The 13515-nt window shown below is 36.0% G+C and overlaps 1 protein-coding gene across 1 annotated transcript in view; it reads left to right on the forward strand.

The window, feature by feature from the left end:
• Window positions 1–13515, forward strand: part of LOC129225675 (17-beta-hydroxysteroid dehydrogenase type 6-like) — a 34085-nt gene that overhangs the window by 13631 nt on the left and 6939 nt on the right. The window contains exons 2-4 of the mRNA XM_054860149.1: window positions 1027–1239; window positions 3264–3450; window positions 10739–10867. Coding sequence (XP_054716124.1) covers window positions 1027–1239; window positions 3264–3450; window positions 10739–10867 — 529 coding nt within the window. The remainder of the gene's footprint in view (window positions 1–1026; window positions 1240–3263; window positions 3451–10738; window positions 10868–13515) is intronic.

Consider the following 13515-nt stretch of genomic DNA (forward strand, 5'->3'; position numbering starts at 1 on the left):
TGTTAAAAAGGTAGCATTAGAAAATTCTATTTCTTTCCTTCTTTCCTTTTTTTTCTTTTCTTATTTTCTTGTTCAGCCGAATTTTTCAAAGAAAGGATTTGTTGGGAGTACACCTTTTGATTTTCATGTTTCTGGACTAGGTAAATGAAGGTGCTTTAATTTTTGACTTAGATAAATTAGAGCATAACATTTTAGAATTAGGCAAGTACTTTTCTAAATTAAAGAATTCGAAATAACACACAGTAGAATTTCATGTTATTATTTATTTTATTTTATTATTATTATTATTTTTTTTTTTGTCAGTTATATTCGGAGTGTAAGCTATTCAGAGTGGAAAAAACCTATATATAGCGACTGAGGGACTCAAAGAGATGTTTGCCATTTAGGAGTGTCCGTTAAGGGAAGTTTTACATTTTGAAAACCTTTGCTTGGCACTCTCCTGATGTGAAAATTTCACCCGCTGTTTTCAGATATGTAGCATAGTTAAAGTTAATTCCCTCTTGTTTTTTCTTAATAAGTTCCTAATAAAGAGAAAATATAATTTTTTTCATATTTTTAAGTAGGATTTTTTTTTTTTTTATTTATTGTGACTGGAAAATTTTAGGGTTTTGGAGAATCACCCATATGTGAGGCCTGAAGGGGAAAACTAGAATAGCGTTGAAAACTTTTATTATTATTATTTAATGTATTATCATTATTGGTATTGTGCCGCCTTGTTTTCACTTTTTCCAAAAGTTTAAAAAGAAAATCAGATCGTGCTGCTGTACAATAATTTAATGTTAATAGCATCAAACTAGACATTAAAGTCCTGTCAGATTTAAAGAAGCTTTGTAAACGAGAAAAACTAAAAGGACTTGTCCCGTCAAAAAATAAGAGTAGAATGGATCATGTATTGCTTGTAATGCTGGGATACTAGAGTAAAATTTACCCGTTATATATGGCTATGAACTTTCATGTATTGTATCTTAGTGTGTGATTCATTGTTGAGCATAAGTTTGTGACAGTAAATGTGTTCCTTTCTTGCAGGATGCGACAGTGGGTTCGGCCACCACTTAGCCAGACGTCTGGATAGCAAAGGGTTTCAAGTTTTTGCAACTTGCCTCTTACCGAAAGGTGTAGGATCTATGGAACTACAGAGGACATGTTCAAAAAACTTGAAAATAATACCACTTGATGTCACAAAAGACGACAGTGTAAACAGCGCAGTTGAGAGCGTTAAGAAACATCTGGGAACCTCAAGTAAAATTTCCTCATTTTTGTTTTATACTCATTTCTTATGCAGAAGAAAGTAGTGGTGTAATAGTACTAACTTATTTCATAATAAATCTGAAAATCAAAAGTTTTAACGCAAGGAACAGACGGAGGAATAGGTTTGGGACCAGCTATAAAATTAGCAGAGGGACTAATATCTTTTCACATTGAGGGAAACGAAGTTGTTAGGCAAACTTTCAACAGAAAAAGTTTCTTTACAATATTCAGAGTATAGTAGGCAGTTTATGTGAAGGTTATCATTTGCAATTCATTATCATTCTGTTAGAAAGTTATAGTCAAGCATTTCAGATACACACTTAAGGATTTTATCATCGGAATTGGAGTTCTTGTCTCTTGAAGTCATTGAATTTTAGAAATTAAAACTACAGTCGAACCCGTTTAATGGAATGTAGGTCAAAAGAATGTCCCGCTTAACACTATAAGCTTTCAATGAACCAAACAGCAGTAACTTTCTCCTGTGATCTTGCATAGTGGAAAGTCTTGCTTATTAGAATATATTTTAAAGGAAAATTGGTTATTCCGCTAAGCAGGTTCGATTGTAAATAAAACTCTAAAGGGAGATTTAAGAGAGATATTCCGAGACGGATATAAAAAACAAAATTAAAGAACTGAAGTGATCGATTACATGGAGAAAAAATTGCGCCCAAAACTAAAAAGAGCCAAAAAGTCAAATAATTGAAAGAAAAACATTATTTTTTTTCTTATTTTTTGTTACTAAAACATCCATGCCCAGTAGCTACAATTTCGTTTTTTAACCGACTTCAAAAAAGGAAGTTATGATTTCGTATTGCGGCTTTTTATGTGTATTTTCCAATTATTCCAAATTGATTTTTTTTTTTGGAAGGGTATACTTCCCAGATGGTCCCATTGTAATTTGGTCTGGATCTGATATGGGATCTCGGAGAAATTCAAGAAACTTTAAATTTCATACGTCATGGTCACGTGGTGCTGCTGTGATCGGTGTATTTTCACACCTAAGGTTTTGGCTCTCTTAAACGATATTTAATTCTCGCGGCAGATGGATGATTAATTTTCTCAACGCTGCGCCACATGGTAATTTTTTATTATACACGTAACTGAGTAGGTTTAGTTTTAAAGACTAATTTCGCGTATAGTTAAATTAGTGTTTAATTCAGGATTCGGTGGGTTGTCAGTTACGTTAGGTAGTAGTTTATAGGAGGCCCCGACTTCAAAAGGTTATTAAAAATTAAGAGATCGTATATAATTAGTTAGGTATTTCAAATAATTCATCGTATAGTAATTTAAATCAGTGTTTATTTTATAATTCGGTGTTCAGTTTAGTTGATTTTTGTAATGGAATTGTAAAATAAATTTCATTTCTATGTTTGGGTAGGAAATAGAATGTAAGTGTAATCAGTTATTTTTTGCTTTTAAGTTCCTGGGTATTTTTTGAAGCCGGTTCTTTTTTTTTTAAGTATTTTGTAATGAAGTAATATGAAGAGCTTTGAGCTGACTAATTCTGAATATAAAAATCCGCGTTCACAAGAATGAAGTCGTAATGATTAAATATAAATCTTGAGATATCACGAGTCTATTTCTAGTTTCCTTTTCAAAGAATCAGCAATGAAAGATGTCAAGAAGATTGACGTTTTTATCAATATCAAGTGTCTAAACGTCATCATCATTGACTTTTGACATTGACATCGATAGACATTTCCAATGTCTATCGATGAATATTTAACAAGAAAGAAGTTCTAATAGTTCTTGGTTGAGTGTCATAGCAGAATAAATACGCATCCGGGTTAAAAGAATTAGTCTTTGTTGACAAAATGAAAAACTGAAAAATGTTTTTTTTTCTTTTCTTTTTTTAACATTCGCTTTCAACATATAGTTTTTTGTATAAATGTTTGTCGAAAATTTTTAGAATAATATATTTTGAGTTTATTTCTTTTAATTATTAATTACTTGTTGAATTTGAAGAATTTGTTGAATTAGCAAGTCGCTTCATCTCCTTCGCGAATGTTTTCTAGTTTTTTGGGCTCTCGTCAACAACGCTGGTGTTTACAAGGGATTCTGTTTGGATATGAGCACAGTTGAAGACGTCAGAGCCAACATGGAGGTGAACGCATTGGGGTTGGTGAGAGTGACGAAAGCTTTTCTACCTTTATTACGTCAGAGCAAAGGAAGAATAGTAAATGTCACAAGTCTTGGAGGCAAGTCAAGTATTTTGTATCCTTTTTTCAATTATTCTTGAAAAAGAGGAACATTGGGATATATTATCCCTAATCGATAGTATCACCAGTATATTTCATTATTTATTGCACTAAATTTAGTAAAAAAAGAAAGAAAGAAAATCTTATTTTTACCCAAAAACAACTACAGTCAGCCCACACTTGAGACTACCCTAACTTGGGACATTTTACCAAATTTATTTAAGAGAGAAGGTACACTTGTCAGTATTTGTGCAGTAAGAAATAAATGATGTTGCAGAATAAATGTGAATAGTTATCTTTTTAAGCTATTTGAGTTAAACTTTGATTGGGAAAATTCATTTCCACTTCACTGATTCAGTTGACCAAATTTATTCATTAGTTTGAGAAATTGCAAATACACTCCAAACTTGGGACACTGTTGCAAGTTAGGGTACTAAGGCATAAAATGTCTACAAGGAATGTTGAGGAAATGTACAATTGTATTTAGTAAAAAGTATAGATACAATTTTTTATTCTAATGATAACTATTCTAATGGTAATAAATGTGCCATACCGTAAGAGGACAGAAAAGTTATCATTGTTAAACAAATTTGAATCTACTGATGAGCAAAAGACGTTATATATGTTAATTCTACTAAAATATTACTTTTGTTAGTTATACTAATGAAAATGATTCCCAAAGTATAGGGTGGGACTGATTCATTTATTGTGAATTTTACATAATATGAAAGAATGAAAATGAATATGAAATGGGGAACACGGAGAGCTAAAAATCAGCTGATTTATAGACCCTTTGTTCACCAATTGCATTTATTTGCTCCAAATATAGAGGGGAACACGGAAATATTGCAATCAAAAGAATTAAGAAGGTTGGGGAGACATTCAATATTTTCAGGGCCAAGTATACAGTCTGAAATATTTTACTTTTATAAGATTATAATATTTTTATCTAATGAAAAAAAATTTTCTTAATTGAGTTGTAAAATAAACTTCTGAAAAAGGAAAGTTGGTGTCCCAAACTATTATACACTCACTGCCAAAAGTTAAACACGGAGAGAAAAATGTAAATTTCTGGGAGCCAATCCGAATTGGAGAAGCTGTAATTCCCTGCAGAGGTAGATAAAAGTATGCAAATAAGTTTAGGAACAGCCAATCACGGTTTTGTGTCGAGAAAAATGCAAAAAAGGCAGTCGTATAAGAAGGCAGCATTTTGAAGGGTTACAGAAGTTGCTTGTAAGTGCCGATAAAAGGTGTTTAGAAGTTTCGTACGATTTGTTTTCAAGACAGACGTGATTGTATGGCTTCCAGAAGACGAATGGAAATTTTTGAGCGATGGCGTGGTGTCAGACACACTGAAGCAGGACAATCAATCACAGATTGATCGACTCTTTTCTTTGGCGTTCATCACCCCGCCATTTCACGATTGTGGAAACAATTTCTAACGAGCTAAACATTTGCCCGGCGACCTATGACAGGTGGCCCAAGGGTTCTGCACCACGTGAAAGATCGATATATTGCTGTTGTAACCAAACAGAACCGAAGAGAGACCTCTACACATGTGACATCTACGGTTGCAACAGTCATTGGTAAGATGATATCTTCCACTACTGTTTGCCGAAGTCTATACATGAATGAGCTGTATGCCCCGGTACCAAACGTTTCTACTCCTCTCTCTCTCTAATCCAGAGGGGCACGATTAAAGTTGTCCGCCAACATGTCAGTCGGACTGTGTCTGATTGGGGCAATGTTATGTTCACAGATGAGTCAAGATTTGCTCTGCAACCCGATGATAAGCGTGAAAGGGTCTGGAGAGAACAAGGGCACGCGTAATCGGCCCCAGAACATCACCGAACATCATGCATCCCGACGTGGAAAAATCATGGTCTGGGCAGGGATTTCGTTGGTACCGACCTGCACATCTACAGACGTGGTTCTGTGACTGCTACACGGTATCGGGATGAAGTAATAGACCCCACTGTGAGGTTGTACACTGCAGCAGTGGGTCCTGCTTTCATTTTAATAGACGGTATTGCGCTTCCCCATACAGCTGCCATCGTTGACGACTACATGTAGAATGAGGATATTGCGCGTATGGACTGGCCGGCATACTCACCCGACCTTAATCCCATTGAAACTCTTTGGGATGCCCTCGGCCTTGACCCTTGTACACTTTTCCCACCCGCTGCCACTCTCACAGAGTTGGAAATTCCTCTGCATGAGGAAGGGCGATTACTCGACTCTGTAGTGATTGATCACCTCATAAAAAGCATGTTTACATTCTATAACCTTCGTATGCAGATGAGGGATGCTCACATACCCTATTAATGTCAGTTTTTATTGTTTGTTTGAAATTCAACAATATTTTGTAAAAGATTATGAGATGACGTCATCTCATAATTTATGAAAATTTACTATTTTTTTATCTCTGTATGTACTTCTTTGTTTTGTTCATTGCATAAACATATTTGCTACTTTCCTGCCGCATTTCATTTTAATCAAAGCAATACTTATCTGTTTTTTCGCATTTTACCTCTCCGTGCTTAACTTTTGGCAGTGAGTGTACAGGTAGTTATCAAAATAATGGAAACACCTGAGAATAAAAGTGACTTTTTTCACTTTGTAAGTAATAAAGAATAAAATTAGATATCTGTTTATATATATATATATATATATATATATATATATATATATATATATATATATATATATATATATATATATATATATATATATATATATATAAACAGCAATGTACATATTCTGGTACTATTTGATGGTTTAACGGAAGTTCTGAAAGACTTGGATTTTTTTCAAGCACGTGAATTGTCGGACCTCTCAAATTTTTAAAGAAGTCAAATTGTTGGAGCATGTCCTGCTGAAGCAAGTGTAACTGAAGCATTTCAACTTTTTGGCGCATCTAAAAGTACAGTATCTAAAGTCGCAACAGCATACACAAAGCGCGGTAAGACACGTTCGGCAAAGCAAAATAGCGGGCGGAAAGAGAAACTCAGTGAAATAAACCGACGGGTATTGAAGTGGGTTGTAATATCTAAAAAGCGAACAAGAGCAGCAAAAGTGACTGCAAAACTCAATCGCTATATAGAGTCACCAGTATGAGGTATTAAAGTTAGAAGGGCACATTTATAAACAGAACATTTATTGCAGAGCAGCGATTCCCAAAATTTTTTTCCCCGAGTGTTTTCATTATTTTGATAACTACCTGCATATTCAGTAAATTACCGCCCATTAGCCAGGGCTAAAGCAGAAATACGTGAAATACACCGCCAGCTCAGTCATTTCCAGCCGAGGACTGCAGTTTCGTGCTTATTAGCACTCATCAGCCCGGCATAGGAAAGTGACTGAGCTGGAGATGGAGATGGTCTGCTAATTCTATATTAGCTACCAGTTTGTTTCGCACTCTTGGCTTCCTTAAGAGGTTTTCCATCTCCAGCTCAGTCACTTTCCTATGCCGGGCTGATGAGTGCTAATAAGCACGAAACTGCAGTCCTCGGCTGGAAATGACTGAGCTGGCGGTGTATTTCACGTATTTCTGCTTTAGCCCTGGCTAATGGGCGGTAATTTGCTGAATATACCTTGCCTCGCGTTCAATCTTCGAATTGAACCGAACCATTGCTTCGGTCACTCGTCTGGTCTGCTAATTCTATATTAGCTACCAGTTTGTTTCGCACTCTTGGCTTCCTTAAGAGGTTTTCCGTCTCCAGCTCAGTCACTTTCCTATGCCGGGCTGATGAGTGCTAATAAGCACGAAACTGCAGTCCTCGGCTGGAAATGACTGAGCTGGCGGTGTATTTCACGTATTTCTGCTTTAGCCCTGGCTAATGGGCGGTAATTTACTGAATATACCTTGCCTCGCGTTCAATCTTCGAGTTGAACCGAACCATTGCTTCGGTCACTCGTCTGGTCTGCTAATTCTATATTAGCTACCAGTTTGTTTCGCACTCTTGGCTTCCTTAAGAGGTTTTCCATCTCCAGCTCAGTCACTTTCCTATGCCGGGCTGATGAGTGCTAATAAGCACGAAACTGCAGTCCTCGGCTGGAAATGACTGAGCTGGCGGTGTATTTCACGTATTTCTGCTTTAGCCCTGGCTAATGGGCGGTAATTTACTGAATATACCTTGCCTCGCGTTCAATCTTCGAGTTGAACCGAACCATTGCTTCGGTCACTCGTCTGGTCTGCTAATTCTATATTAGCTACCAGTTTGTTTCGCACTCTTGGCTTCCTTAAGAGGTTTTCCATCTCCAGCTCAGTCACTTTCCTATGTCGGGCTGATGAGTGCTAATAAGCACGAAACTGCAGTCCTCGGCTGGAAATGACTGAGCTGGCGGTGTATTTCACGAACTACCTGTATATTGCAGATTGCCGAATACATGAAAGAAAGATCAAAATGTTAAGTGTCACATGTTTGGGAGGAAGACCCCTAACTTGGGACAGTGAAAAATTTTTTTAAAGGGACATAGCTTTACATCTAAACCTTGTCCAGATGTGAAGTACCAAGGCATATGCTAAAAATGGAATACTTCGTTGGAATGGAAAACATATGATTAATATTCTACCAAAGGAAACAGTTCAAAACTGTTTCAAATATGAGCACTTGACTGCATTGAAAACATCACAGGGAAAAAAAGTATAAAGAGAAGTATTGAAAAAAATTCAATTGAACTATTTTGAAATAAGTTTAAATTTAACTCTAAGCAAATTAAAATAAAATTCTTTGGAAAATTATTATAAACATTCTTGGACCACACACGACTTGGATCAAAGAAAAGTTTTCGGAAGTTAGATGCATAATTACAGCAATATGCATCATGAAGTAGCTTCACATTATTAGAACAAAGAACCGGAATTGATTCGCAAAGTACTCTTCAAACCTTTTATGTAACCAGATAACTTCCTTTCAAAGAGCGAATACTTGCAAATATGTTTATCAGTCTATGTATGCATGTCTGTTCCTATGTGAAGTTCTAGGGGATGAACCCCCTGGTCAGTTTTGGTAATTCTTACGTCAATCGATTTGACTTAACCTTGGGAGTGTCACTAAACACATGACAGTAATCAAAATTCACCATATCAACAACCAGTTGCAATAATTTGTCAGTTCGGGATCTGTGCATGTTTGGTGTTGCGCACTGTGTCGCACGCTACCTGCGTGCGACAAATGCAGGTAGTTTTCGTTGCCTGATTTTTTTTGTTTACTAAGTCTACTAATTGGGATCTCAGTGGCAGTGTAGTCTAAGCGACTGCTTCTCCCACTTGAGGCAGTGGTCAAGACACCCTCGCTCCGGATGTACTTTCCCCTCCTTCTGATGTAAATGCTTTCATGTGTTCTTTATATGTATTCTGTACTGTAAATAAAAATATATCATGCGTAACGAAGGCAAGACACTCAGATTGTAGTCCTCATCAAAATAAACCCATGCAACAAAGCACCAAAAAACAGAAAGTCTACTAATTCGATTTTCATCGCTAATATGTTGCATTTGTTTTTGCCTTGATTCAAGGGACTGAGTTTCGCGACGTGTACTTTCTTGACGGGCTTTTTTAGTTTTGAGAGAAAGATGTGACTGACGACGTTTCCGATTTCGCGTCATCATGAGTTATACAGACTGTTTATATATCTGTGTTGTGGTTGACTTAAGTTCGCGTATTTTTGCCAAAGGTCAAGCACATGTAGCTTTAAGCCGAGTTAGGTAACTAGAAGGACTAATTATCAATAATTTAGACCACCGCAAGTTACCCAATAAACCTCACGAAACAAACAAATTCTCGTAATGAAATGACAAGATTGCGAAAAGTATCGTCTTATAATCATAACTAAGTCAATGAAACTTAACTAAAAACTCTCAAATAAAAAATTATTAAATAAAAACAAAAAATCCGACTGCGTGAAAACTAAAAAAACTAAAACGAAAACTGTATGAGTCTAGTAGTTTGGAATGTTATTGAGTACGGCTGAATAAATACATCACTGAAATAGTTTCATAATCGTATATAGATAAGACAAATCATAAATTCAAAAGCAGAATAGAAGGATCAACAGTCGGGGCTCATTCAAATTTTACCGGGTTCCTTGAACCAGGAAGGATTGGAACCGACTGTTGATCCTTCAATTCTGCTTTTGAATTTATGATTTGTCTTATCTGTGTACGATTTTAAAACTATTTCAATGACGTAGTTATTCAGTAGTACTCAATAACATTCCAACCTACTGGGCTTATACATTTTTCGTTTTAATTTTTTTTTAGTTTTCAAGCAGTCGGATTTTTTGTTTGTATTTAATAATTTTTTTTTAATTTTTTATTACATGCAACATAGCTGCTACACTTGTAAAATTTTTTCTTGTTGCACAAATTAAAATAGTAAAACTTCAGAAAATGGAAGCCTTTTTAAAAAAATATTTTAACTATCGCCACATAATTTTTCGTAAAATTGCAATTTAAGTATGCAAAATCTCTTCATGGTACTTAAATCAGCAACTTAATGGATGTCAGTAAGCTCAAGAAGCCCTATATGAAATTTACATTGCAATCAAGGAAATTTATTATTATTTTCGCTATTATTATTTTGTTATTATTATTAATTTGTTTTGTTGTTATGAATGTAGTACTATCATTGATGTTTAAATTCTGATATGCATCTAAATTTCGAACCATCTATGTTTTGTCATCAGTATTACATCTCTATAATACTTACGATAAAACAGCAACCCTTTCCATACGCCAAAAATAGAGTAATAACTAAAACACCAAAGTTACCTTGTCGAAATATTTCAAATCAAAATTAAATTGCGAGAAAAGCAGCGACTACTGTTTGAGTTCGAGGTAAGGGGTCGTCCGCAAATGATGTCACGCTTCGAGGGAGAGTTGAAATTGTGAAAGTTTGTGACAATAGGGAGGAGAGGGGTAGCAAAAAGTGAGACATCACTCTTTTTTTTTGGAATTTGCTTAAACAATGTACTAAACTAGCTTTAGCTTGACGTTTGGCATGGGGAGAGGAGGAGGTGATGTGCGTCGCTTTACGAAAAAGGGTAGAAGTTAGCTAAATATGATTGAAAAAAAAATTGTGACATCATTTATGAACAACCCTTAAACCTGCTGTGCACCACCCTCTCATCTTTGAGATTTGTTTACAGAAGAAACTTTACATATTTAATCCAAATTTTCATGCACTCAATTGTTTTGTAGTTACTAAATCTAACGTATACAGTAATTAATCTTTTGCTCATAAATATGAGAAGATCTTTTCTTTTAATCAAACTTTTCCTTTCAGGGAGACTTTCTAACGCATTCCTAATGCCGTACTGCATGAGTAAATTTGCGGCAGTCGCTTTCACGGAGTGCATCGCATATGAGCTAAAACACTGGGGAATCAAAGCTATTTCAGTTGAACCTGAAGCATTTAGGTAAGAAATCTTTTTGGTTGAAGAGGTGATGCTTTGATTTATGTATAATACATGCGTTAGGAAGGATACTTCTAAAACTCATAATTTTCATTTTGGATACTTTTTTGTTGCGATGAGAGCAAGGACGGATATAAAGGAGGGACGATGGAGGCGATCGCCCCTCCCTTGAGAGAACCTTCACCGGTAATTTTTTGGAATTGAAAGTCTTAAAAATGCAAGTGAAGGCCATTTTGATGTTGAGAGAATTTACATCGTTCAAATTTTCCTTCCGGAAACTTTTCGAAATAGAAGTTCAAAAAGGCAATTTTAAACGATTTTTGGCGATGTTAGGAGAAAAAATTTGGAAGCCTTCCCCGGAGTCTTTCGGAAAATTTAAGTCTGAAAGGAGCGATTGTAGACAACTCGATAATGTTAAGGGAAAGAATAGGTTATGTGACTATCCTCTGGTAATTTTTCAAAACTGAAAATTCAAAAAGCTCAATTTTAGACGAACTTTGATGATGTTAGGGGAAGATTGTTTTAAAACATTCTCCCGGAGTTTTTGCGGAAGTTTAGAATACCTCATTCAAGGAAAAGGGAAGGAATAATTTCGGAGACCTCTTGGCAAAAGTTCTATATTTTAATTATTTTAGATGAAAATGCTGTAATCATCCCCCTCACCCCAAGCATGTATAAATCAAACAGATACGTTGTAAGAGATCAATTACAAAATCAACCCTCCTTGAAAACTTTCTGGATCCGCCCTTGGATGAGAGAAAGTTCAACATGCAACAAAAGTCTCGCACGCCAGATACAACGCAATGAAGGTTAGTTTTTAGCTAGAGTTCGTAAATAATGAAGAGAAAATATTCGGAAAAGCCTGAATTGTTATTAGTTATCATTATTTTATTTTATTACCATTTTCTTCTCGCGTGAAACTTAATTTAAATTGCACAGACGTTCCATTAATGCGTTTGTTTGATTTTTTTTTTACTTTCTTTTTTAAGCCATCTTATGGCATCCTGTGCAAGCAAAAACTCAATTTTGGGAACTGAAAAAAGACGTTTTAAGTGAAATCAATGCTGGTACCACACGGTACCCCTCGCTTTTCCGCGTTGAAATTTAATTTTTTGATAGAGTTGATTGATTTAATCTTACTGAAGGAAACCCTGACTGATACTAAATTGCGAATAGGAGATTCTGTTCTTACGAGTAAATCACACTTCGTTGGATTGAAATTGGGTGCCGTGTAATAATGAGATGTTTTGATCCACAAAGAATAAAAAGAAGTTTCGACAGCTCTAAGTTATGTAGTCACTTCACCGAAAAACAAAGTTTCCAGTGAGTCGTCCGGTTCAACCTTATTTTTAGCCTACTTTCCCAGTAAAAGTCAATTATGAAGAAAAAAGCACGAAAGAAGGCTTAGTGCATCTTAAAAATATCGCGAAAAACAAAAAAAGTCAAAAACAAATAAAATAATTAAATAAATATTGAAAAAGTAAAAATTGGAAAGTAGGGTATTGAGATGGGGGAAAATGTCTGTCGGTCTGTCCCCCCCCCCCTCTAATAACTTTTGAATGAATAGTCCGATTCGAAAAAACTTTTTTTGTTCGAAAGATCTCGACGAGGACACCTCATTCCCATATTTCACTTTTTGATTTGAACTATTTTTTGTTCAATTTTTAACAGTTCAAAAAAACTTAACACTAGCGCCTACGGGAAAATTCATGGCAATTCCGAACTGTGAGGCGAATTTGCTTCAAACTTCTTTGTAGGAAAAAGCTTTTGATGAAAAACTTGTATATAAAATATCTTTTTGATTTGAACAATTTTCCGTTCAATTTTGAACAGTTCAAATCCCTTAACATTAGCGCCTGCGGGGAAACTGAAAGTCAATGTAGATTCCATACTTGAAGGCGGATTTACTTCAAACAAATTTTGTTGGAAATAGCTCTTGACGTCAAACTCCAGACTTCGACACCGAGAATTTAGGGGCATTGACTCCGACTCCTGTGCCCGACAATTAATCGGACTCCTACTCTGATGACTTCGTAGCTTTGGCAAAAATTTATACACGGAGGACAAATGCTGACTCCGATTCTTAGATATTCGACTCCGACTCCTTTACCCCAAAATGAGATTGACTCCGACTCCGCAGCTATGGTTTTGACTATGAAATAATTATTATTGATCTGACTTGTTTTTATTTTTACGCTAAAGTTTTAATTTAGGTATTCAGTTTTCGGCGAATAAACTCGAAATCATTTATGTTTCTACATAAAGATATGCGCAGACGATTTTTTTTTTTTTTTTGACAATGAAAATTATTTCTTTAAGTTGACATTTTATTGAGCAATCACGATTGCTTATTGCTTTCATTTGACTGTCCTTGACGTTACGGTTCCTTTTTCAGCTTGGACCAGGGCTGCAGCACCACCGTCCACCGGCGGCGGCGCGGCTGGTCCTGAGCACTGTCCACCGGAATCCACTTTGGCTGGGCGGTGGCGTCCATGTCCTATACACGCATGGTCATATACACTCCCCTACGTGCGCACGCCTTTACACACATACACACGCCTACGTGCACACACGTAAGCCTACACACACAACTATACACACGTAACCACCCAGGAGGAGGGACATGCTTGGGGGGGGGGGGAGCCGTTTCT

This window comes from Uloborus diversus, chromosome 7 (genome assembly GCF_026930045.1).
Source record: "Uloborus diversus isolate 005 chromosome 7, Udiv.v.3.1, whole genome shotgun sequence".
NCBI classification, from domain to species: Eukaryota; Metazoa; Arthropoda; class Arachnida; order Araneae; family Uloboridae; genus Uloborus; species Uloborus diversus.